General features: G+C 46.0%; 1 protein-coding gene across 1 annotated transcript; it reads left to right on the forward strand.

The window, feature by feature from the left end:
* Positions 1-3,366: 3,366 nt before the first annotated feature.
* lats2 (large tumor suppressor kinase 2) lies at positions 3,367-27,005 on the forward strand. The gene is made up of 9 exons (XM_079357580.1): positions 3,367-3,648; positions 10,124-10,841; positions 17,736-17,868; positions 17,954-19,539; positions 20,687-20,914; positions 21,018-21,372; positions 21,548-21,730; positions 21,856-21,962; positions 22,413-27,005. Exons 2-9 carry the CDS (start codon positions 10,476-10,478, stop codon positions 22,968-22,970), a joined length of 3,516 nt encoding a protein of 1,171 aa, XP_079213706.1. The 5' UTR covers positions 3,367-3,648; positions 10,124-10,475; the 3' UTR covers positions 22,971-27,005.
* Positions 27,006-27,315: the final 310 nt, after the last annotated feature.

Raw genomic sequence — 27,315 nt, forward strand, 5'->3', positions numbered from 1 at the left:
TGTGTCCCTCGTGGGGTCTTGCAGGGGGTTCCTGTGGAAGTCTGGGGTCTGGGGATGTGGCTTCTTGCCCCTTTAAGACCAAGGTGATAGCTACTGTACAACATGAAAAACCTTCCCTCTGCACGTTGGCCTCCGTCAGAACTGTCTCTGATTCTGTTTGTGAATTTATTAACATTAACTGGAAATGTGACAAAAATCTGTTCTGATACACAGTCGGCTATTTCTTTAAGAAACCAGATCATTAAAATGAGTCTTACTGTACGTTGTCCATCTGGTGCCTTAGTTTCTTCGCTCTTACTTTTTTTCATGACTCATTCTCCACCTGTGCGCCTGTTTCTGGTTTGGTGTCACCGCTTTACGTGTGTCAAGAGTCTGTGTTCAACTGGTAACAAACCATCTCTTATAATTATTCAGTTAGTGTGTGTGTGTGTGTGCTGAGATCTTTCATAATGTCCATCCTTTTACCATCTAATGCGAATAAACTCCAAATTTTGTCACGTCATTAACAAAAATAACCTTCGGAGGTTTGAGTGTTACAAAAGTGGTCAGAGAGTCAGCTGAGAATATTTTCACCTGATGGGACGGGTTCGGGTCTAGACCAGAGCCTGAAGCAGCTCAGTGTAGTTCAGGGCTTTAAAAGGTGTTTCTTAATAAGCAGTCGGTGTGCGGTTAGCGTAAGCATGCTACGGTAGCTCAAAGTGGAATGTGCCTTCTGTTTTCCACTGGATGTTCCTTTCCCTCGGGTGGCTGTGTGTCTTTCCTGCGTACTGTTATGTTTTATATAACCAACCAAATCTGTACTCCTCTGTGATCTCTTTGTTTCGCTGGTACTGGTACTCCATAATGGTTACAGATTCTGTTAAACGTTGTCCACCTGTCTGTCCAAAAAGGTTTGAACAGTAGTTTGAAAAATGCTTTTAAATGTTGTGTTGGAGCACTTCTAAAAAGTCTCTTGTGTTGATCCAGGTTTCAACCTTTTCATATAGCTGGAGATTCATCGCTTATACTGTGTTTTCATTCACTTTAATTGCAACCTTACAGAAGCCCTGATCAGTGCCGATGGTTGTCTGTTGGGAGAAAATGTTTTGTAGGTAGTTTGTACAAAGGCAGAGATGCATCCATACGTGGGTTTTTTTTCCAACTGCGTCTTCCTGTAAGGGTTTCGTTTTCTCGAGATGTCAGGATGTAGGTGTCTTTATGAGTTCCTAAAAAAGTTGAATTTGTTGTGCAGACAGGAGATTCAACATGTCAGAGGTGAGACAACACATTCACAGTTCAACGGATGTCTCTAGAAATTAAAGGTACAGTACATATTTTTCAGTGAAATATCTCAATAAAAAAATGGACTAAACCTATGTTATATAATTTGTCTTTGATATTTCCATTAGCTGAAATATTTCCAACAGTTAAAGCCAGAGAAACCCCGTAGTTGTGCAGGTTAATGGGACGTGTCTTGTTTTGGCTTCCGTCCATGACAGACGCGAAATGTTCATCGTTGCCGTTGTCATCCTGAGATGATGGCACGAATAAATCGAGATCTTGAGAAAACAAACGTGGGAAAGCTCTGTAATTTACAATGCATGAATGTTTGTCCGCTTCGGGCTTCCGTACAAAGCAGCTAAAAAACTTGAATGAAACATTTTCTTCCAACTGACTTAATTCACCATCAGAATTTTTGAGGATTCAGAACTAAATTCTTCACAGATATACAGCTGCTGATTCTCTGCCTCTTGCAAACAAAGCATTTAAAGATGTTGTGAAATATTTTCGACTTTATAGAAACTGAAATGTCCTCAACACATTTTCATCTTAAGACATGCTTCCTTTCTAAAGATCATGATTTTACCCAGCATGTGGTTGTTTGTAATCTGGTGCACTAAAGTCATCAGTGGAGAGATGTCAGAGCTGCTACACAGGGGAGCAAACCAGAGCAGTGCCTTGCTCAAGGGCACAGCTGCAGTTCTCCTGAAGTGACGTGGCATCTCCGAGCTACCTGACCAACTTCTATACTTTTGTCTGAACCGGGACTTGAACCAACAACCCTCCTGTCCCCAACCCAAGTCTCTGAGCTTCTACCAAGTAATCACGGAGCTTTTAGATTGATTTAATAAGAACTTCATGTTTTTCCTCTCATGTCAACATTTACTGCAGTAACTTTTTGGTTTCCTTGATGTTTAACAATCTTCAGTTTTTTATGGTTTGATCAGTTTCTATTTATTTTCTACCTCTGTGATGACAACATTAAAGTTTGGGGAAATGCAGCAGCCTTTTGAATCTTGATTAACTTGGGATTGTGTGTAAGTTTCATATTGAATGGCCTGTCGGTTTGTTTTAGGTTGGGATCGTTTAGTCAGCTTTTACTCATCGGTAAAGACTTCTTCCAAGGACAGAGGGGAGGGACTGAGTAATGTCCTGATATTTTTTTGATTAATCAAAAGGAAAAATGTATTGGAGGAAGCCCCGCCTAGAATATGTGCGGTCAGAGAGGAGCAAAAAATAAAGACCTCTCACACTGTTACTTTTTATAGTCACTGCGGGCAGATTTTGAACAAAGCCCTTTTTTTGGACACCCGATAGTCAGGAGACAGCAACGCAAAAAGAGACATATGAATGTTTTTCTCCAGACAGAGGCTTGTGCCATAAAAGTTCATCTCAAATTATACACAGAAAAACTATCACTTTAACTATAGTTATAGTATATAACTATAACTCTTCGGTTTTAAATGTCCTCGTGCCATAATAACACTCAACACTTGTTGCTGATTTCTAATAGAGGCCGTTTTTCCTCTGCTGGATCGGCCACTTAAAAAACATAGATTTGGGGAAACATTTAGACACCCTTTTCAGTGGTGTGGTGGTGCCTAAAGAAGTGTGTACTTCTAGTTTTTCACCCTAAATGTTTGTTTTTAAGTATCCCGTCCAGCAGACAAATCTGTAATGAACAGCGACCTGCAGCCTTTGACTCTTGCATCTTTGGTCAGTGTACTAACCAGCTAGAGGCAGAGAAGGGAGGACCATCCACCATTCTAAAATAATACTTATTTATATTGTTGGTAAATTGTTATTTAATGTTTACATTGGACAGAGAGAGCACAGTTAAATTCCTTTTGTGTTAAACATACCTGGCCAAATAGAGCTGATTCTGATTCGTGAAAAAGCCATTGCAGCATATGACTATGTCAATCAATCAATCAATGGGGTGAATCAGATGGGATTTAGATATGGGCATACCTTATGGAGACTGAAAAATAAGTGCGTGTACCTGCATATAGTATACCACTGACCCTCTTCTTCAGGCACCTCAACACCGCTAAAAACAGACAAAAAAACAGCCACTCCTTTTGCTGAAACAAACCGAGTGAGTCTCTCTTCAATAGACGATCTTTGAAGCGGTGCTGACGTGCGTCGGTCCCGTCACGTGACCTGAGGAATGTTAACAATGCAGCGAGTGTCCAACTTTGTGCTGCATTTCTGATCCAGCCTGCAGTTCGGGCAGAAAATGGAGGCTCGTTTCATCACATTCAGCCCGCTCCTCCGTCTTTACCGAGCCCTTCTACCGACGGACGGATTTTAAACGTCGCTATTTGACGGGATTTTTTTTTTACTCTCCAATCTGAAAGTTATTCTCGCTGCGTCTTCTATCACATGGTAAGTGGAGAGTTTTTGGGGAGGGGAGTGGTGGTGTGAAACTTCTTTCCATGACTTGTTTCTTGAGGGGAAAAAGTTCCGTCACTGTTGTGTAGTTACGGGATATAGAAATACATGCTTTTTCTTTCTTATTATTTGTATGTGTCCCCTTTAACTGTGAGACTAGTTCAACGGGACTCCTTCAGACTCTTTCTGCAGGTCTGATCCCCCCCCCCCCCCAGGCCACAGGACGTTTAATGTCCAGGGGCCCCATGCAAAGACTGTAAACTATTAAAAAGACATTATTTTGTAAAGGGTTTAAAGCGTTTTCCACATATATGCAAATTGTTAGGCCAAACAGGAGTGTATGTTTTGTGCTGGATCCTTGAATTGCATCTTTATTAGTATTTGCAGCAAATCTTTTTTTTTATTATTTTTTTTATAATAAATCTAAGGGGCCCCATAACTTCTGGCACAAGAGTGACTGAGGTATTCCTAAGATTTTTCTACTTGAAATGTACCTGTGCTCATCCTGTTATTGATTTTAGTTCATGCAAACCTCCTGTAACATTCAATTCATTTTTATTTGTAAAGGTACATTTCATACAAACGTGAAACCCAACGTGCTTTACAGGAGACAAAGATAAACACGCACACTCATTAAACACAAAAACAGAGAAAGATAAACTCGCAGCCAAAGGCTCAAGAAGAAAGCCGTGTTTTAAGATCACTTTTAAAAGAACTCAGATCAGCAGCTATTTCTTCCATCAAGCTGAATGCACCTTCACCAGACTTTTGGTCAATTCAGCAGACCCGTACCTTTTCCCATATGGTCAAAAAAAAACGTTCACAGGTAGAAGAAGTGTGTTTCAAATGAACGTCAACGTCTCTTTTGCCACATTTGACATAGTTATCAGGACGTGTCGGAACATATTTGGAGGATGGCGTATTGGGGGGAAAAGGTCCAGACAATTTGTTTTGAATTTCCTATTTTCACTCCCAAGCCTGAAGGCCTGCATAGTTTGGCACTGATGCAGCCATGTGTTTCATTCAGGTGTGCTGCTACTACTACTACTACTACTACTGTTATGCACACACACACACACACCTTCTCCCTGTCTGTTTGACACACTTTGATCACCAGCTGTTTTTGCTACCTATCAGTTTCAGGTGTTTGATTTTGTTATCAGCTCACCTGAGAGTCGAGGAAAAGGCGCCGCCTCCAATTCCAGTCGAGTTACTCTGCGTGCACCGAGTTACACAAACCCGAGGACTAATTTAGAAAATGTCACGCTCCTGATAGTGTTTCCTGAGGCGAGAGGTCACATTTTTAGAAACAATTGGGCCTTTTATAAACAGGCAGTGATGGTGCAACAGTGCGGTCAAGTATCTGCAGACTGCACAGCTGGATTGAATCCTGACCGGGCCGTGCAGAGGAATCTGTCAGGGGAGAACCTCGGGGAGGACTGCGAGCCTGCAGGACAACGGGCAGACGTTAGCCGCGGCTGTTTTTAAGCGTCGTTTTTTAATCGTTGACCAAGCAGCAGGTTGGAGTGAAACAAAGCAGTCGAGGTATTCGGGACCAAGCAGCTGTTTTGGCTGCTCCATGTAAACTCCAGCTCTGGTGTCTGTTCTGCTGCTGAGCCAGAGGACGGCCTGGCTTTAACTCGACGTGTGTGTGTGTGTGTGTGTGTGTGTGTGAGTGAGTGATCTGTTTCTGGAGATTATTGAGCACTAACTGCAGAACAATGCTGGTTTAGTGTCTGTGACGTCACCTGAACATTTCACAAGAGATGTTTTGAATGCTGAACGTCTTTCACTGTTTTTCTGAGTTTCTCAATTCCTCTTTCAAAATGTAATGATTCACGACGAGGAGGAATGTCACTTTTATACATTTTAAACAATTAAAACATATCATGCGTCTCTATTATTAGTCCCCCCCCCCCCCCCGACCCATATGGTATTATTGTGGGCCGATACTGATATCGATATTGGGGAGAAAATGGTGAAATGAAATCTTTAGAGATAAATTATACGAGCGTCGATGTTTGACACTTTGCTTGTTGAGATTTAGTTAGCGCCCTCTGCTGGTGAAAGAGAACCAGCGGTGTAATAAAGTGAAACTCAAATGAAACCTTTTTCAACGGTTTAATCAGTCTATTTGCTGATTTTATCACAGATACGTTCAAACATTAATAGTCACTGGATGTGCTGATTAATCGGTCGGGCTCTTTCTATTATTATGTAGTAAAACATAAGGCATTCCTTTTCCCCCCACACAGGCTGATCTGTTTCTGTCTTTATCAAACGGAGCGGACGATGCGTACAGTAAGCCGACCGAGGGCTGCACCAGCTTACCGTCCAGATTCTCTTAAAAATGATCAAACAAGCTCGATGTCGTCAACCTGGAGGACTCGTGTGCTGAATCTTCAGCTGATTCTAAGTTCAGATCTCTGGACATTTTTTTTTCCTGCATTTGAAAGTTATTGCCACGCATGGAAAAATGTGGTAATTTTTTTTTTTTTTTTTTTGAGGGGGGAAAAGCAAACTTCTGAGTATTTTGGAAAAAGTGAGGAAGCCTGAATGGAACTGAAGCAACAAGAGACACAAAAAAAAAAAAAACTGCATCCCAAACTGAAGATTTCAAAAGCAAAACACACGAGGGAACTGGAGTCCATTTGGTGCTTTTTTGTTTTCTTTTTATTAAGGAGGGTTTTGTTGGACCGTCTGTTAAATGTCTGAGAATATTTCAGATGAGATTTTCCAGCCTTCACACCTCGGGCCCCCCCCCCGTGTGTGTGGTCCGATTAGAGGTCAGAGGTCAGGTTTAGAGTCAGATCAAACGAGAGATAATCTGAGGTATTGCTGAAGGTTTAGGGTTAAGTATGGAAGTACGCCGCCGGGTGTTTGTAGCTCTGGGGTTTCCAGCAGAGCACTCACTTTATTTTTCTGGTAATTATTATTTTTAGGTTTGACCCGCTCCAACACCACCCTGCCCAAAGCCAGTTTCCAGACAGCCATCTTCCATAATTCTTGTTTTGTTTTTTGTTTTTTTTTTGGTTTATTTTGGTCAGCATGCACCGTCCCGTGATTGGACGGCGGTATGAGCTTACTTGTAGTTACTTGTGGAAAGGAATGCTCATCGGTCGGACGCGGCGCCTAAAGCATCGCAGGAATGGAGGCTGGAGATCCCAGAGATGTGGCAACATTTATGTAGCTTGACAACCGTCGCCCCGCCTACCTACCCGACCGACCTCAAACATTTAAAAAAAAAAAAGAAATATTTTAGGTATACAAAGTTTTGGTGTGCACACACAGTGAGGGCTGTGTCCTTCTTAGAAATGGCCCAAAGGGGGGAAATCTGCCAGGAAGGAGGCGGGTGGGGAAGTCGTTCAAGGCCTTCTTGTGTTCGCCTACTTTAGTATGACCGCCTCAATCCTGCTGCTTTTATAAAGGGGAGTCGCTCCTGGGGAAATCTTTTCCACCATCTTAATAAAAAGGACACTTTAACTTCACAAAATCTATAAACCATAACAATCATTTTTTTTCCCTTTCTGGTATTTATCTACACTTTAAATTGCCGTTAAAAAGTTTGTTTCTCGGGGCGCTGGAGGCCTAGTGGGGAGTTTGAATGCACCTTGAAAGCAGACGGCCCGGGTTCAAATCCCACTCTCCCTCTCCCTGATTTCTAACTCCACACTCCTGTCTCTGCAGTCCAGGGTTTAACGAGCTTGTGATGGGAGGTCCCAAAGATTCTTAAACCGATCCAGCCGCCTGTCACACTTTTGTGAAATCAAACCAAATCGGTTGAAGGTTGATTACTTTTCAAATGGTTGGAATAGCAGACGGGATTGTAAAAAACCGCAGCCGTGTCAGAACCTGCCAGATTGTGACTGCGTCTGGCATGTAGTCAGAGTAGGAAACAAACCAGAGATCGGTATGTGGAGCTCAGACATCACCTGCCAGACCGACAGAATCCGCTCTGGCCCAGAAGGATAATTGGACCGAAGACGTTCAGTTCCTGAGGCTTCAGTCGAGGCGTTCGCCAGGATGCTGAAGCTCCGCCTCTAAATGTCAAACATAAAAATGGAGGTGGAAACAAACGTGTTGCGTCGCTTTGCAGAAATGATTTTGAGAATTTGTTTCCGCACTTTGAGTTCTGTCCTTCTCGTCATTCCAACGTCGGCACCAAAGCGGGTCGAGGCAAGTTTTTTCATTTTAACGTCCCAATAAAAATCCATAAAACAAAAAGGATCCTCCAACCTTTCCGATCCCGGCTTCATTTCCAACTTTGAAGTGTCTTTTTGGTCCACCGTGACGACACACATGGAAGAAGACTTTTTAGGCTTTCCAAGTCGTCCCTCGAAGCACCTCATGCCTCGTCATCGTGTGTCGCCTTAAAAATTAGAAGTATTTCACGTTGGAGTGCGAGCGCTCACGTGACGCTCCCGACAGGAACATGTGCGATCGATTTCACACGTCATCCCATCTGCCCCGCGGGAGTAACACTAATGTGGCAGAATGTGGAGTATGTGACTCAAGATTAGACGTTTAAAGTGTGTTCGGTGTCTGATCCCGGGGGGGGGGGGGGTCGCAGGCTCAGGTACTGCTCCGCTCTGACCTGGCGCTCTGCGCTCTCACAGGCGTGTTTACCGATGACCACGTACTTCAAGTATGCAGTGACGGGGGCTGATTTTGCAACCACAGCTATGCACTGATGGGGGGGGGGGGGCAGGTGGTGTTCAGTGACCTGAAGCATTCTTGAATGACACATTAGGCATGCACTCGTTCTACTAATCTCTGGAATCTGACCTCCGGGTCACTCCGGCCTCGGACTCGCTCCACGTGAAGTTTGACATATTTTGTTACAAATCCTAAAATCTATTTTTGTAAGTTAATTAACGAGCAGAGAGAATCACTCCCATGATACCATGCAAGCCTCAACGTCATATTTTGTAATTGTTTGGATGGAGAGGCGCCCTCTAGTGGCCGATTTTACGTACTCCACCTTTAAGCTTGAATGTTCTTTCTCCCGTCTTGTTGCGTCGTCTTTGTTTAGAGGAAAAAACTGAATGAAAAATGAGTGTCAGTGTCATGATGAAATTCTCCTAATTTTTTCAAATATTAAATAACTGTTAACTTTGAATACTGTGTGTGTGTGTGTGTGTGTGTGTGTGTGTGTGTCCGTCAGTGGCAGCTCAGCTTGCAGCCCCCCCTCACCTGATCTCCTGTTTGAGACGTTACAGCCAAGAAAACGCTGATTTTCAAAAAGACATTTTGATGGATTTTCTGTTTGTTTTGAGGAGCAGGAAACTTTTCTGGATAGTTCAGAAGATAATCAAAAGAAAGAAATCCTTACTGAAATAAAATGCACGCTCATGTCGGTTGCAGCTCGGCTTGAAGTTCCTGAGATTTTCTGTTTGCTGTAGAAGACAGAAGAAACCGTTTTTATTTATTTTTAATTATTATTTATGTGCACCTTTTATGACTTTATTTTTGTTACTTTTTAAAACAAGATGATTCTGAAGTGCACAGACACCGGCGCTGGATCGCCTCGGGTCGGTCAGGGGACGGCTGCAGGTTCGGGTCGGACCTCAACACTTTTCTGCACGTCGTGCGCCGTCAAAAAAATCACTTTAAAAAGAATTCCATTTATCTGTTTGTTTTTTTTCTTTCGTTTTTTTTGTCTGTGTGGTTATTTTTGTTTTCATGCGTGTATGGGACTGTTTACATTTGCATTTATGTTTTTTTTTCTTTTTTAAAAAAAGATAAATTATATTTCTGAAAGTAACTTTTTTTTTTTTTATATTTTGGAAAAAAAAATTCCTCCTTAAGCGAATGAACTTAAATTAATATTTAGTATTTGAATGAGCTCAGTTCTGTCTGGAGGCTTCCTTCATTATCATGATGCTGGCAGCGTTACATCCATCTCATTATATGAACTAACATTCATAACATAGATAAGAGTGTCCTTTAACTCTGATGTGATGCATTAGTACACGTGTGTGTGTGTGTGTGTGTGTGTGTGTGTGTGTGTGTGTGTGTGTGTGTGTGTGTGTGTGTGTGTGTGTGTGTGTGTGTGTGTGTGTGTGTGTGTGTGTGTGTGTGTGTGTGTGTGTGTGTGTGTGTGTGTGTGTGTGTGTGTGTGTGTGTGTGTGTGTGTGTGTGTGTGTGTGTGTGTGTGTGTGTGTGTGTGTGTGTGTGTGTGTGTGTGTGTGTGTGTGTGTGTGTGTGTGTGTGTGTGTGTGTGTGTGTGTGTGTGTGTGTGTGTGTGTGTGTGTGTGTGTGTGTTGCAGCAGCTTCTTGCTCTGTCACTTCTTCATATTTGGTGTTTTTCCATTAAAGGCGCGTCTCTCTCTCTCTCTCTCTCTCTCGCTCTCAGGACGTAAGCCGCCCAGCGCTCGCTTTTTAATTTGCGAAAATAAGAAAAACACGCGCGCGCGCCTTGCACGACCGCAGTCTTCCACGCTCTAACTCCATCCCTTCCCCTCCACAGGCGGAGATTGGCAGCATCATGGTTTGGCTCCGCGGTGCCCTCGTGACCGGCTGCATTTCCTGGAATAAGCTGGAACCTGAGCCTTGAAAGCCACACGATGGAATGAGCGTAGGACCACACCTCAGCTTCATCAGGCCCACCAGCATCAGCAGGAATCACAGACACAAAGAGAGACACCAGCAGACGGGGGACGCGGAGGAGGAGGAGGACTCTCTGCTCCTGGACACTTTTTTTTTTTTCTTTTTTTTTAATCTATTTAGGTCAGCGAGCCAGAAAGAGATCATTTGGAGGGAGTGAGTGTCAGTGTGTGTTTCCCCTTTTAGAGTAGGTGTCGACCCTGGGCACTGAGGCCATGAGGCCCAAAACTTTCCCAGCTGCCCCCTATGTGGGCAACACGCGCCAGAGGCTTCAGGAGATCAAGGAGGGTCTGAAGCAGCCGGCCAAGCTGGTGAGCCAGGCCCTGCACGGGGGCAGCTCCCGGACCGAGGGCGGCAGAGGGGCCGACTGCAAGAGCGGGAAAGACACGGCCAGCCGCCCGCAGCAGCTCCGACCGCCGCAGAAGTTCAACAACTACCAGAACGCCCTCCGAGAAATCCGAAAGTCCCTCATGCCCTTCGCCAACGAGTCGGGCCCCTCTTCCGGGTCAGGACACCCGGCAGGAGCCGGGGAGGTGAACCGGCAGATGCTGCAGGATTTGGTCAACGCCGGCTGTGACCAGGTGAGTCACACGGTCCCAGAGCATGTGTGTGTGTGTGTGTGTTGTGAATCAGTGAGTTGTGTAATATTAGAAGATTTTTATAACCAGATTAGCTACAATTACAAAATCTGAATAAACACTTTCTCAACAGTGTTTTCAGAAATGTAATAATTCAGTGGAAACTCTTGTTGTGAAATGTTTAGAAGTACATTCCTGAAACGTGACGTGATGAGACTCTTCATGTTTGACCTGTAAGACGCACGTCTCTCCGACTCTTCTGTTCACCTGACGCTTCAACATTTCCCCCCGACTCTTTTCTGCTCTCGAGTCTCGTCACTGTTTCGTGGTTTTTTGAAAGACTTGGACACGTTGGACGTCTTGATCCAGGCTCGGCCTGAAGCTCTGCAGAGACTTGGACTGTGATGTTCAGCTCGCTCGCTGACCGTACAGGAAGCTGTCGCGATGGTCGTGGAGGACATCATTTCCTCCGAAAACCAAAGTCGTGACATGTAGCATTCACGGCGTTTAGATGGCGGCACAATAAATGATGCTTTTATTGTTATTGCAACGAGAGAGAGAGGGGGAGAGATATTGAGATTTGAACCCGCACAGCTTCCGTACATGTGACCCCACTAGGCTACAGGCGCCCCATATTATGCTTTTTTTTTTGTATGCACTTTTTTATCGTTACTGAAACGCTGAACTACGTTGTCATGGCGCCTTGCAGAGGGTTAGAAGATGTTTTTTCTCGTTGGTCTTAACGCGGTGCGTCGTCTCGTCCGACTGTCTGTAAACGTCTCTCAGACGTGTGAAGCCGCTCCGCCTCCATCAGGCAGGAATCCTTCCTGAAAGCAGCCCCGGAGCGCCACAGGCTCTTTGATAGCAAAACAATCCAAGCTTTCCCTGCATAGTGAACGCCACTGTGGTTACGTAACGCGGGCCGGAGCCGAGGTCATGTTGAAACATCAGGTGAGTTTCCAGAGTTCACGGCCTCCGTCCAGCTCGAGGAATGTGAGAGCGTCTCCGTCTCTGTCGAGGAGCGAGTCGAGTCACATGGACGCTGTTAGGTCAGTTAAAGGAGCAGCATGTCAAATATCCACTGAACTTAGACATTAAGGGGCGTGTTCCTTCTAAAAATCCGAGTCCGCCCGGTCTGACACAATAAGTGAATCACATCACGTCGTCCTCACAAAGTGCAGCCGTCCCCGTGCAGGTTTGGTACGTCGGCGGTTAAAGGTCTGGAGGAGCTCGGCATGTGAAGAATGCTCGACTCAAGCCCGTGCACGGATCCACGAGGAAATCCTCCCACAGACACCGGAGTTATGAGACGCTGCACGCCGAGCCGACAGCATCACCACCAATGACATGGAAGTTTGATGAAGCGCTCCGTTGAGTGAACCAATGAGAGCGCAGCGGCCACGTTGAACAGGAAGCTGATGGTTGAGTCTGTTTTTGTAAACAGTCAATTTAGAGGATTGTCACACTATCAGGCTGATCTTTAAAATGGTCTGGAGCCAATTAGAGACATTTATAATCCTTGAGTTCGGTTTCCAAACTGCCCGTGTGACGTTCAGGGACACTGGTTGCAAATCATGATATGCAGACGTTGGATAGTTTTAGACTGGAAGTAGTGCGTTGGTGTCAGGATGCATCTTTAACCTGCTTAAATCGTACAGTACTGTGACACCAGCGTGTGTGTGTGTGTGTGTGTGTGTGTGTGTGTGTGTGTGTGTGTGTGTGTGTGTGTGTGTGTGTGTGTGTGTGTGTGTGTGTGTGTGTGTGTGTGTGTGGTCACATCAGTCTCCATCTTCTGGGTGCGCACACGCGTTCATTCAGCTCCATTGTGAGCGGAGCAGCGCGGTGCAAACAGGAAGAGAGGTTTCAATGGCAGCAGGGCGGACCAGTTCCTTCAGCTCCAGTCGAGTCGCCTCTCCGCCCCCCCTCTGCCCTCCGCTCTCAGGGTCTTTGTCCCGCTGTGTCTCTGTCGATGTTTAAATCACTGACTTTATTTACACTGAATGAATGACGAGTCTTTGTGTGACGATCGTCGAAGGAAACTTCCCCGAAAAGCAGCTTTTTGTGATTCCTGTTCAATCAGGCAGCAGAGGAGGAAAAGTTTTTATACAGGGCGCTTAATGCTCGGAAACAACGTGGAGACACACACACACACACACACACACACACACACACACACACACACACACACTCTTTGTAGATGGTCCCTTTACAAACAGGATATAAACAACACATCATCCACTGCTCATTTGTAATCTTCCTCGGGTCGGACTCAGATTGTCAGCCTCCATTTTTAGTTTGGGGTGTCCTTTTGTTCCTGGGTTCAGGTTGGGAGTGATCCTCAAACAGCCCTCACACATGTTCTTCATCTTCGTCTTCTTCTTCTTCCTCTTATCAGCTAACCTCATCTCTCTGCTCCACTTCGTCTCTCCCATCTTTTCCAGCTGCAAATTACAAAGCAATGTGGCTTCTTACATAACTTCTTTTTTTGTAACGGAGGAAATGTTTTTGAGGGGGGGGGGGGGGGGGTTACATGCCACGCATAGAGATGATCGGGGGCGGGGGGGGGGGGAGGAAATGAAGTGAAGGAGGGGTGTTTTCCTTCCCTGAGAATCTGGGCCCATCCTCACAGATCTGAACGTATGTGAAGCCCAAACTGCGGCCAGGAAGGAATCTGATGCTCGCTAAGCATATTAGAGCCTTTGACGTGTGAGCAGGAAAACACTGTGGTGTTTATGTAACGATAAAGCTAACAGGACGTGACTTTGAAGCTCTCTCTGTGTGTGTGTGTGTGTGTGTGTGTGTGTTAGCATTCCTGGTTTGTGTGTTGGGGTGGAGGACGTGGCGTTCCCCAGCTCACACTGCAAGAATTTGCGAGTTATTTTTTTCCTTTTTCTTTTTTCCGCCTTGAACGAGTCGCATGAAGAGGAGATACAGTAAGTTATCTCACGGCCTCGCTCGGGGGATGAACGTCCATCTGCGCCCGGCTCCCAACATCCGCCATGTGGCTTCGATTTTCAGGGTCCCGCTCTGGAATGCGTTTCCGTCAGAACTGGGTCAAAGAGACATTTTCATAGATTTGTCTCGTGAAGGTAACTCAGGCTGTGATTTGTGAGGTGGTGATTTGGCGTTTTTGGGGGTAACCCGGTTAGCGTCCTGAAACGGCTCCGAGAAAAGGAGCCAATGTGCTGGAGATGTTTTTTTTATTTTTTTTTAAAACAAAGAGCGGAGAACGAGAGTTTGGAGGGAAATGATCCAGAAATGCAAATAGCTTGAATTCCTGCTTCCTGGGTTGAGGAATGTGAGAGAAGAACATCTGTCGCCATGACAGCCGGGGTCACCAGACCAGCCTCCGCCCTGCACATAAACACACACACTGAGACACCAAAACCATCTGTGGGACACGAGAGGAAGATATGAACAATACAAGCAAGAAAAAAAAAATCCAGATTGTGATGGTTGTTTGTCTGTCTGAGATATTTGAAATTCACCTGGAAATAAATCAACAGTTATTTGACCAGCCGACCTCCATTGATTTACCATCTGGATGGTCTCGGGTTCGATTCCCAGCTCCTGTCCTTGGCTGAGACGCTCAAGCCCATGTTGCTCCCTCTGCTTCTTCAGCGGTGTATGAATGTGTCTCTACTCGCTGTAACCAGCGTCCACGTCTCGCCACGTCTCCTGTCAGAACATTTAATCATCATAAACCTTCAAACTTCCCCAGTTCACTGATTCTGATGTCGCTCAGCAGAAATCAAAAACTTCAGAACGTCAGAAGAGGGAAAAAAAGATTTTAGTCAAGAAGTGAGGAAGAGGAGGGAAGATAAAAACTCTGAGAGGAAGAGAGAGAGGACATAATGTGACGTTACTGCCGGAACACACACACACACACACACACACACACACACACACACACACACACACACACACACACACACACACACACACAGAGGCTGGCTACACAGGAATGCAACAGACGCACACACACACAGGAAGCAGAGTATAAACAGTGTTGTGTGTGTGTGTACATCCATGCTGCATGCAGTTTTATCTTTACACTTTCAGACACACTGTGATGGATGCAACACACACACACACGCTCACACACACACAATAAAGGACAGAGAAAAGTGTGTGTGCTTGGCACTTCCTGGCTTTCAGAGCCGACTGTGTCCTCGGTTTCTGTCTTCCTACTTTAAAAACTGTTCATGTTTGATTTGGAAACAAGCCGCTCAGCCTGACTGAGACCTTCAACTCACATTTTACACGAAGCGACAGGAGCGGCTTGGACACGTCGGACATGTAGCTGGGGATCGAAACCCCCCGACCTTCTGGTTTAGAGACGACCGCCTCTATCTAAGTCCTTCATACAAAACAAAAAAAAAAGTGAAATAAGCACATGTCAGTGTAACATGACAAATACGAGACACAGGCTACATATTTAGCATGTTAGCTCCTCCTCCCTTTATCTCCGTTAGGCGTGGCGGGTTTCAGAGCCGTGGCTGAAATAGAACCGATAAAATCCCAACAGATGTGATAAAGAGCAGAAGAGGAGGAGCCGGGCTCTCAAACTGGACGCCACTCTGCAAATAATCCCAAAAATAGTTTCTGTGTGTACGAGGAATAATAAAAGGAGAACGGTTTGAGGACTTTTACGCTGCTGAGTGATTTATGAATCCAGGGCAGAACTGATCCTGAAGCCATTGTAAAGATTTAAGAGGAGGAATAAAGTGCTCATTTCTCCTGGTTCTTGTTAGAGATCTGGCAGTACGGGGGTCTGGATTGGCTGCAGGTTTGATAGACCATGTAGGGATTCATTTTTTAAAATGTTTAAATGAATTCTTAAAGCAAAGCGTCTGCTGGATTTTTCTGCCCGAATTACTGACGTCATAATGGACACTGTGGCTGCAGTTCTTCAAAGTGTCCAGCAGGGGCACCGGAGCAGCAGACGTCTGAGGAGAAATGTCTTTGCACTGAGGCTCATGTGCCATGTGGGGGATTTCTCATGTAGGTGTGGATCCCTCAGTCAGAGGAGAGACAGAGTTTCTGTTTTGTTTGTCTCTCACCACACGGCTTTGTTTGTTTGTTTACATTTGTTATCCTCAAGGAGACGGAAAATCCGAGAAGAAGAAAAAGAAGAAGACGTGCCTGCCTGTGCTTTTTTTTTTCCAGTTTTTTCAGTTCTTCTGCTTTTGTAAAATTGCAACCTGGTCTCCTTTAAAAAAGAGGTTCTGAATCTTAATGGGACCAACCTGGTGGCTGTGGCTCAGTGGGTAGAGTCGTCTTCTCTCAATCGGAAGGTTGAGGGTACGATACTCAGCTCCTGCGAGCAATATGTCCTTGGGCAAGACACTAAGAGGGTCCAAACTCGCTAATTTCCCTTCAGGGATCAGTAAATCTTCTTCTTAAATAAAATAATAACTAAAGTTGTCTTTCTGGCTGTGTGCTCCATGGATCACAGGAAGTGTTTTCACCGTCACACACCGTCACATACCTGCGTCTGATGGATCCTCTCTGCATCTGTCTGGACAAAATCGAAGACACACTGAGGAGTCGTTACTCCAATCAGTCCCTGTGTCTCTGCTGCTACACATGACCGAGGCTTCCTGTGTAGTTTAACAGATTCTTAGTGTTCCTCCCCCTTCACATTTTTGCCTCGATCATAAATTACACGGCGGCGGGCCGATGAATAGAAAATGCCAAAGTGGTTAAGAAAGATTTTTCTTTTTTCTTTTTTACATCGGTGACCTAAATACCTCGAGGGCTTTTACAAGATGGCCACCTGCCTGCCTGTGAGAGTCTGCCCGTGCCCCACCTGTGCGCCCTGACTGAAGCCCGTCTGTTTGTGCGCCCCGGGCGCCACGCCCTTTCTGCTACGCTACAACCACTGACTCATTTACAGGAAGGACTCGCACTCTTTACAAATGATCAAACGATGCTATGATAATTACCTCGGCTCAGCTTTCCTTAATGCTCTCATGCTGACTAAGGATCTGTTTGCTCATCGTTTCCATCCTGACTGACTCTCACATTTTTATTTGTCGGGTTGTGTTTTTAACAGTGTTGGATTCCCCCAACGAACGCCAAACAGAAACTGAAAAGTCTGCCATCTCCAGACTTTTTATTTATTTTTGTGGATATTGGTTTTTTTTATTTTTTCCTCCTGACTTTTTTTTAATTAATTAATTAATTGTATTATTTGTTTTATTTTTTTTGTGGATATTTTTTTTTTTCTCCTGCCTTTTTTAAAATTTATTTATTTATTTTTGTGGATATTTTTTTCTTTATTTTTTTTCTCCCGACTTTTGAATTTGATCACATTTTTGGTTTGTGTTTGTTTGTTGGAAGAGGCTCAGGAAGTCACGGGTATGCGACCTGGCGTTCAGAGGATGCAGGTGTTTTACGCACCGACTTGGACTCATTGAAAGCGTTGGACGATGTCTGCCTGTGTGTGTGTGTTTGTGTGTTTTGGAGAGTGTGTGAGATTGTAAAGCAGGTTCTGAATGTTCGGCTGGATTTGTAGTTTTTGTTTGCTTTTTCTTGGCTCAGACAGATCCAGACTTGGCTTCCAGCTGCAGACTGTGACTACAGGCAAATTCTTGTTAAGTAGATTTTTGTTATGAGAACATTTAGCGTCTGAACAGTATTTTGATGAATTAAAATGGGCATGTTCCAGCTGGGAGGACTAAAGCTCAATAAATGTTAAACGCTGTTTGTTGACTGTAATTTGAATTTCTCATTGTTTTACTGTTCTTGGAAAGGTTTGAAAACACTTTGTGCAACATCTCACTTTCAAGATCTGCGTCGGAAACTAAAACTGAGACGCGACACCTGTTTTCATGACATAAAAGCCGGTGGCTTGTGTTTCTAAACGTCTCTTTTATTGGGTTTGCTCTCCAGGAGATGGCTGTGCGGGCGCTGAAGCAGACGGGGAGCAGGAACATCGAAGCCGCCTTGGAGTACATCAGCAAAATGGGTTACCTGGACCCCCGCAACGAGCTCATCGTCCGTGTCATCAAGCAGACTTCACCGGGTACGAAGACGACGTTAAGTTTTCCCCTTCAGGGCTCGTTGAGGAAGGAAACAGCTTTGGTTGATGTTACTCTTTGCTCTTTCAGGTAAAGCTGGCATGCCAAACTCCATGGATCACCGCCCTGCGTTAGAGGCTTCAGGGGAGGTGGGCGCCATGCCTCCATACCACCAGATGGCGGCTCCCTTGTATGAAGGGGCAGCTGGTTACGGCCCCGAGGGGGAGATGCCCAGAGCCTACATGGGGGCTCCGCCTGTGATGAACTACATGATGCCGCCGTCTGGCGCCGCGCAGGGTCCGATGGGTCGACCTCCCAGTATGGGCAACTATCCAGCAGTGATGGCCCCCCAGAGCAACCAGGCCAACAACATGTACCCTCCAGGGGCGCCACAGAAAGGCTACACTGGGGGTCTGGAGCAGCACGGCCCCATGATGAGCTACAACGTCCCCGGTCAGCCTCTGCAGCTCCAGCCTCAGCCACAAGGGGGCCCTATTCCTGGTCCCCACTATGACTATGGCCACGCCAGGCCACACATGATGGAGCCTTCAGGTTATGGAGTGAAGAGGACCGCCTCCTTTCAGAACAAGATGGCTCCGCCTCCAATGGCGCCCCCTGATAATTACGTCAACATGCAAGGTAAAGGAGCGCTGGTTCAGAATGGTCCAGGAGGAGGAGGCGGAGGTTACCCTGCAAACCTGTACCTGCCCCCTCATTCCCACCCACGCCAGGCCAGCCCCACCTCCCACCAGGTCCACATGATGTCCCGCTCCCCGGGCGGAGTCACAGCCATGGGCGCCGACTTCTCTGACATGCCGCAGGGTTTGATGACCCCATCCAGGGCGAGCCTCAACCTCGACCTGTATGAGCACCACTGGGCGGGGCCTCCGGGTCCAGAAGGGGCCCCTCCAGCGAGGCAGCCCCAGCCTCAGGGCCCATTTAGGGGGGAGGTGCGTGTCCCCAGCAGAACCAACTCCTTCAACAACCGCTCCGCTGGTCCAAATGGTGTCCGTCCAGCGATGGCTGCTCCACCTCCAGCAGGAAAACAGGACCCCTCTTTGGGCCCGCCGAACACCATCACAGCCGTCACGTCCCCGCCCATCCAGCAGCCAGTGAAGAGCATCCGTGTGATGAGACCGGAGCCAAAGACCGCCGTGGGACCCTGTCACCCAGGGTGGATGACGGCTCAGAACCAGGAAGCAGCCGAGCCTCTGGGCTACATGCCCGAGGAGAGCTACCCTCTGGAGCCTGCTCAGGAGCAACGCTGCCCACCACCGCCATACCCCAAAAACCTGCTCATGTCCGGGGCGGCTGGCGAGCCCGGGGCCCTGGAAGGAGCAGGAGACATGTGTGGAGCCCCGCACCTCAATAACCCTGCAGCCAGGAACGCCCGCGGCGGCAGCGGAGGGAGCGGAAAGAGCGAGGAGAGCCAGCAGGCGAAGGAGAAGACGAAGGCGGGGAAAGGAGAGAAAGCGGTGAAAGACAAGAAGCAGATCCAGACGTCGCCCGTGCCGGTGAGGAAGAACGGACGCGACGAGGAGAAGAGGGAGTCACGCATCAAGACATACTCGCCGTTCGCCTTCAAGTTCTACATGGAGCAGCACATAGAGAACGTGATGAAGACGCACCAGCAGAAACTGAACCGCAGACTTCAACTGGAACAGGAGATGTCAAAGGTAGCCGTTAGCCTTCTAATCGTTTCTCTCGAGTAATACAAGACACACAGGGGTCATTTATTTAAAGCAGGGGCCTCCAACCTTTTTTTGGATGAGAGCCTCTGTTTTGTTGTTTTTGTGTATATTAATAATATATTAATTAGATTCCTGACACTGCATGCTTTCGACTAGTGCATTGTAATCTAGTTAGATAGATCTAGAGTTGTTGTAAGTAGATACAGTTTGCTATGAGTGAGGTTTTGTTTATGCACAGGGTCAATATTTGAATTTGCTTGGCGAGCTACTTTTTGGGGGCCTGCGAGCTCCCTGTTGGAGACCCCTGATTTAAAGACATTAATGGAAAAATAAAATGAGAAATATTTCTGCATTCAACCCCAAATATATACGAGACAGAACATGAGCAGCCGGATGTCCCTTCTTTAAACTTGATTCAGAACAAATGAGGCTGCTCCTTGATTTAATGTGTATCAGGAAGTATATATATATATATAAAACGTGAAGTGCTGCGGACAGAGCTGCTCTCTTTACTTCGTCTCAAACTCTCATTATGTAACGGGGGCGATTATGTAAGTAGCAACACACAAAAATAAAAAACAAAGTTGACAGGAATTCTTCTCCTGAATATCTGGAGATCAGCAGCACGTTCTCCTGAGACTGAGGTCTGCTTTTCCAAGAGAGCCCAGAGGTCACATCTGTCTGTGCACTGAGACATGTTCACTCTGGATACGATGAGCCATTAAAGCTTCGGGTTTAATGTGATAGAATGGCTTTCCTCGGATAGAAAATCAGTATTCGTACGCGGCGTCCTGATTGAGAAAATGATCATTTCTCCTCTTTCCTGAGACAAGAATGATAAGTGGTTTGAATGTCCTGGAGGTTGTCATGCAGAGAATTCTCCTTCGGGACTTTGAATTCAGACAGCGAGACCTTTTGTGCAGGAACGAGAGGCCGCTGCGTTCCCTCTTAATGTTTGCATGTCGTCAGTCATGACTTTGACCTTTTGACCTTCTTTGAAGTGGTTGCAAAAGGCAAGAGAAAACACACGAAAGCTAAACCCAGACAGCTGTGTGGAATAAAGAAAATCAGCTCCGCTCAGACACCGCGGTCGAGTCGTGCCGTTACCATCTGTCCCGTCCTTCGTCCACAGGCCGGCCTATCGGAAGCAGAGCAGGAGCAGATGAGAAAGATGCTGAACCAGAAAGAGTCCAACTACAACAGGCTGCGCCGCGCCAAGATGGACAAATCCATGTTTGTCAAAATCAAGACTCTGGGCATCGGCGCCTTCGGGGAAGTTTGTCTGACCCGAAAGGTGGACACTGGAGCACTTTACGCCATGAAGACGCTGCGCAAGAAGGACGTCCTCAACCGCAACCAGGTGACTTCCTGCGACACAAACGTTTAATAGAAGTCACAAACATCCGTGTCATGTCTCGTGGTGTGCTGCTGAGTCGCTGAAGTGAGTGGTGTTCTCGCTGCAGGTGGCCCACGTGAAGGCGGAGCGCGACATCCTGGCCGAGGCCGACAACGAGTGGGTGGTGCGTCTCTACTACTCCTTCCAGGACCGCGACAGCCTCTACTTCGTCATGGACTACATCCCCGGGGGAGACATGATGAGCCTGCTCATCAGGATGGGCGTCTTCCCCGAACCGTTGGCTCGTTTCTACATCGCCGAGCTGACGCTGGCCATCGAGAGCGTGCACAAGATGGGCTTCATCCACCGAGACATCAAGCCCGACAACATCCTCATCGACCTGGACGGACACATCAAGCTGACCGACTTCGGCTTGTGCACGGGTTTCCGCTGGACGCACAACTCCAAGTACTACCAGAAAGGTGAGGCAGAGAGTGACGATGATGTCATGCTGCACGCCAAAAAAATGGCGGTTCCTTTTTAACTCTTTTCTTAAAGGACAAAAAAAAGTGCTGTGAAAAAATTCTGTTACTTTCCCATCCAGCTGATCCATGAGCTTTGTTAAAGTTCCCTGTGTGGATCCTCTTGTCCCTTCAGGGAGCCATGTCAGACAGGACAGCATGGAGCCCAGTGACTTCTGGGACGACGTGTCGAACTGTCGCTGCGGCGACCGGCTGATGACGCTGGAGCAGCGCGCCAACCGGCAGCATCAGCGCTGCCTCGCTCACTCCCTGGTGGGAACGCCGAACTACATCGCACCAGAGGTGCTGCTGCGCAAAGGTGGGTGAGAACATGATGGGCGTCACTCATTGGAAGTTCAACGAATCAAACTCTGCACGAGAGGGAAGAACTTTAATCGATAGACGATAGATTGATCTTTTTTTTTTTGGTCATGTTGTGTGCAGGTTACACGCAGCTGTGCGACTGGTGGAGCGTGGGAGTGATCCTGTTTGAGATGCTGGTGGGACAGCCGCCCTTCCTGGCCTCCACACCCACAGAGACTCAGATTAAGGTCGGTGAAAAAAAGAATGAGTCTGACGTTCCTGTGCCTGCCCATCTTGTGACATCATCATGTTTGCACCAAAAAAAAAGCTCTCCAGGGTTTCTCCCTGTTTGTGTGGTCAGGTGAGGGCAGAGGCTTTAGGTGTCAGTCGGCTACAAATAACAACAAAAACAAAGGAAGTGTGTGGATCAGAGTACCTCATGAAAGAAGAAGAAGAAAGCAAATCGAAATGTAAGACAACCTGACGTCCAACAGATTTAGACAGAAGGGCAAGTCACTTTCATAAACTGCTGAGTCATTGAAAGAGGCCGAGACGAGGATCAGGAAATGGACAGTCATAGACGATTACGTTCAAGAATTCAAGCGCAGCTCCTTTTTTACAGTCACTCTGAGCGGCGACATCTTAGAAAACAAACACAATAAACCTAAAATAATAAATCACCTCTCTTCTCTCTGCAGGTCATCAACTGGGAGAGCACTCTGCAGGTACCAGCTCAGGTCAAACTGAGTCCGGAGTCGGTGGACATCATCGGCCGTCTCTGCTGCTCGGCCGAGGATCGCCTGGGTGCAAACGGTGCCGGAGAAATCAAGGCTCACCCTTTCTTCACCCAGACGGACTTCTCCAGCAATCTGCGGCAGCAGCCGGCGCCCTACAGACCCAAGATCGCCCACCCGATGGACACGTCTAACTTTGACCCCGTGGAGGAGGAGGGCGGCCCCGGGGCGTGGAGCGACAGCGGGGACAGCACCAGGGCCTTGGACTTGCTCTGCTCGCCTCACGGGAAGCACCCCGAGCACGCTTTCTACGAGTTCACCTTCCGCAGGTTTTTCGACGACAACGGCTGCCCCTTCCGCTACCCGAAACCTCCCGAGAGCTGCGAGGGGCCGCAGGGCGTCAGCGGAGCCGCCTGCCTGGGGCCGGAGGAGGATGACGAACGAGAGGAAGAGGAGGAGGACGAAGAGGACGTGGAGGAGGAGGGAGAGCAGGGGGAGGGGTGCGAGCCGGTTTACGTTTAGAACCACACCTCGAGCGGCGTGTTTGTTCCTGCCGTCTGACGCTCATCCCCCGGCCCCCCGTGACCTTCCCACCCGCTCTACTTCCTGTCTGTGTGTGAAGGCTGCACAGGTGCGTCTGTGTGAGTTCATGCAGATCTGGCGCGTGTGAATGTTGCAGGAGCAAGATTGACGAACATCGCCACCTTGTGGAAATCTATAATTTGTCCACAAACGACTTCAAAAGCAAAAAAACTCCCCCTTGATCCGGGACCAAGAAAACCACAGCGATAAGACGTGAGTGAAGCGTTGGTGGAGTCTTTTAAGAAGAGGACGTCTGGATCAAAGATTTCTGATGTGAGGACTGCTTCCTCGTCCCATTCCTTCCACCCTCGTGTCTTACGGGCGACTGAAACATCTCCAGGATCCTCGATCTTTTTGAACAGGAGTAGTTTCCTGTCGTAGCGGAGCTGCTTTACACCCAGTGTTTGGACACGGAAAAGCTGATCAGCTGATCTCGAGGAGGAGGGGAGGTGGGGGGGGGGCGGCTGAATAAGGAACACGCCTCTTTAACAGCTGCTGCAAAATAAGCTACAAAGACACATGCATGCACGTGCACACATTCACACACACGTTGTCCTGTGAGCTTTAGGTGCAGGGGGGGGAAAACATGGTTTGTCCATTTCATAAAGTTCAGAGTACAGAGACACAGCAGCTGCGTTAGGCTCTGAGACGATACCTTTCCCTTTGGCAGCATCAGGTTTTTTTGTTTATATATATATATATATATGTGTGTATATATTTCTGTGTTTTCATTTGAATTGCTCAAATTTGATCAAATTGATCAAAGTTTTAAAGCTCTACATCCATTTAGCATCCATTTGATCGATCTAGTATATCCAAAGCTGCCTCCTTATGTGAGCATAACAGAGTTTTAAACTAAGATTCGACTGTAGTAAAAAAAACAAAAACGATATTTTCTACCTGCTTCGCTGCGGCACGTTTCCGTACTTAAACGTCTCTTCTGTCTTTGTTCTCTTTTCGGTTCAAAATGTGACTGAAGATGTTTTTCGTTCTTTAAAGCTTCGGCCCTTTACGAACTGTCGCTCGGTGAATGCTGAGGTTGGATCTTTTGAATCAGGTGGTATTGAGAAGTATTAAAGTATCAAACATTTTGACGACCTCAGTGCCAAATGTAGTTTCATGTTTTTGGACTTCTCATGGAGCCTGATTGTTCTTCCCTCAGAGGTCACTGATACACAAACCCTCCTGTTACTGTTTATCTCACTCGGAGGTCCCGTACAGACAGCCAGAGCTAATTCCTTTTTTTGTTTGTGTCTTTAATCCGAACCCTGAAATGAACTCAGAAAAAAAGCTGGTTTTGCAAGAGGACTTTTTGGAGCGGTTTTGAAATGCTTCCAACGTGGCTCGCTAAATAACAGATCTAAAGACTGAAACCTGATTCAAGTAAAGGTAAAAAAAAACAGAACGTGGAGACGCTCCTCGAGTCCAGGACTGAACGAGGAGGGAAAACTCGCCTGCAGGACGTCATGAAAACACAAAGCAACAACAACAAACGTGATAGAATGACTATGTGCAATATGAAAAAAAACATGATCTATAGTTTTCTAAACACTTAATATCTCTTGTTTTTTGTACTGAAATGTACAAATATATTGGTTTATATTATTTTCTTTTTTTCAGTTACAACATGCTGCTTATTATTGTGGTTAATATTATTTACATTATTATTATTATTATTATTATTAATGTTACGTGTTTTTCTTTGGCTTGAAGAAGTGTCGGCTCGAGCTGCCATGTGTGCCTGGGTTTTTGAAAGTCATGAGCTGTGTGCTTTTCTAATTGAATGTGCGCGTGCGTGTCGCCCCTCCACGACGAAGGAGACGCCGGAGACTAACGACGACGAGGAGCGGTGTTTTTTTTTTTTTCTTTTGCTTTTTGAAGAAACGTGGATGGTCGACTCTTTTCACCTCCTGCAGACGGGCTGGCCCCGACTGCAGGAGAGAAAGGATTTAGGACGAGAGGAGACGGAAGTAAAGATGTTGATGAGGAGTGAGGCAGGTTGGCTTCAGGAGTTGTAATCTGAAAAGAAAAAAAAAAAGAATGAATAGCTTTGTGTGTTTAACTAAAGCGAAACGTCATCAAAGAGTATCAGTTTGGTACATTTTCATTATTTATCCAAAATGAGCACCGGTGTGAGTGTCGTTCTTTACCACACAGCTGTGCCATGATCTCGTTTGACAACACTATCACCGCCTTATCTATCATCTGGCTTTTTGACAATCACACACCGTAACTCGCCGAGTCGCGAGGAACCGTTTGGTCGTTTGACACCAAACTGTTCCAAACAGTATTTTAGTATTGGTTTCTGAGTGTCTGATGTGTAACCGGCAGAATGTGTGAAAACGTGTGGATAACATTTGTTACGGCAGATTTTCAAGTTTTTTTTAATTTTTTTGTTTTTGCTCGACAATGTATTGAACGTTTTGTTTTTTCTCTGTAAAGGTGCCTTGTGTTCTGAGTGAGCAGCACAATCTTAACGGATTGCTTCCTCTCTCTTTTTTTTTTTTTTTTCCTTCTTAATCTCTCCTTCACAGACCTGTGAATGAATGCTCTTCATCTGAGCGTGCGCCACACTCTCACCGGCTATGATCACATGCAGCACACTTCCGTCTCTTTCCCGTCTTTATAGGTAACAGACGTACGGAGGGGGGAGTCAGAGAGATCGATAAACAGCAGCTTCTTTTGCTGCTTTTGATAAATAATCCCTGATTCCTGACACACGTGGAAATACAATCAGAGTGAAAGTATTCCCTCATCCATTTTGACATAATGAACAAATGAAAACAGTACGAGAATCAAAGATATATCAGATGTTGATAGTTGTGAATATGAAACTTAAAGTAAGTCTGTATTTCTTTAAGCAGCCTCCAAACCTTTTGGCAACAGTGGTGTAGTGAACGAAGCGGCCATGTTGGACTGATGCTTTGTCAAATAAGAGTTTGGGTTCGATTCCGGCCTGGGGCACCCTCACCTGCGTGTTGTTCCCCTCTCTCTCTCTCTCTCTCTCTTTCCCTCCCTGGTTTGTGAGTCTATCAACCGTCTTAGCTTGTTAAATAAATGCAGACCCTAAAACATGTAAAAATGGAAAATTGCACACTTGAATATGCCATTTAACTGCCCCTTTTTCTTCGACTTACTGCAGAGGAAATGGCCGTCATTCTGAGCTGCTTATTTAATTAGATTGTTGTGGACGGTCCAAATTTAGAAGTTTAAAATCACAGCTTGAATAAAGAACGAGCCCGATGTGTTTCCTGACTCTTTAGACTCTTTAGTGATAAAGTCGTAAAGCAGGAAGTTGCATGTAAACATAGCCAGTGTGGCCTGTGAGCAGTCCAAATCAATCGAACCTGTCTCTCTCAGAGTTCTGGATGTGGATGACGTGCCCCGGTCTCCCTGGTCACCATCCTGACCCGCAGACTGATGCAGAGCTGGTTCGGTTCGCTCTTCCCTCTTCTTGTTCTTCCAGCTGGTCCAGACGTGCCTTCACTTCTCTGAACCTCTCAGTGATTTTTTTTTCCTTTTTTGTTTTTTGATATCAGGTCGGACTGCTTCATGACTAAATAGCTTTATCAAAGAGTGTGTGAGGGCTTCCCTGGATGTGTGTGTGTGTTTTGTGTTTCTAAGGTTTGAGAGTGACGACTGACAATCTTTTACTGACTTGATATCTTCACGAGACGTACCTGTGTATCTTCTCATTTTGTATTTTTACTCTAAGGAGGATTTTCCTTAATGTATGATACAATCCTGTTACTCTTGCCTTTATATTTATACAGATATACATATTTTTTGTATCTTTTGTTCCCCTCTTGTGCTAAATGTCCTCGCAGTATTACTGATGTATTGTGACATCTGCATGATGTCGGCTATCTTTCCCTCTTTTTTACATTTATGTATCAAATGAGAATTTGTAAAAATGCTTTCACAGTCCTCGTGTGTAAAATGTATGTATAAATTAAATTAACCATCTTTGACTCCTCCGGCTTCACCTCCTCTTTTTTTCTTACTATCTGTACATGTGAAGTGAAATGAAAGTTGGGTAATGAGTTCTGTTCATTAAATAGTGAAAAATGACTTTAATATTATATTAAAAGGTAGAAGTACATATCCGTCTAAATTCAACCTTCTGGATAGATGTACTTTATTGATCTCAAGCTGGGAAATCGTGGCGTTACAGCAGCAGGACAAAAAGCACAATATAACAAAACAATAAAACATAGAAAACAAAGTAGAAAACTATAAATGTAAAAAAAAATAAGAATACAGTATATACACCAGGATTTCCCTT

Source organism: Symphodus melops, assembly GCF_947650265.1.
Source record: "Symphodus melops genome assembly, chromosome: 12".
NCBI lineage: Eukaryota > Metazoa > Chordata > Actinopteri > Labriformes > Labridae > Symphodus > Symphodus melops.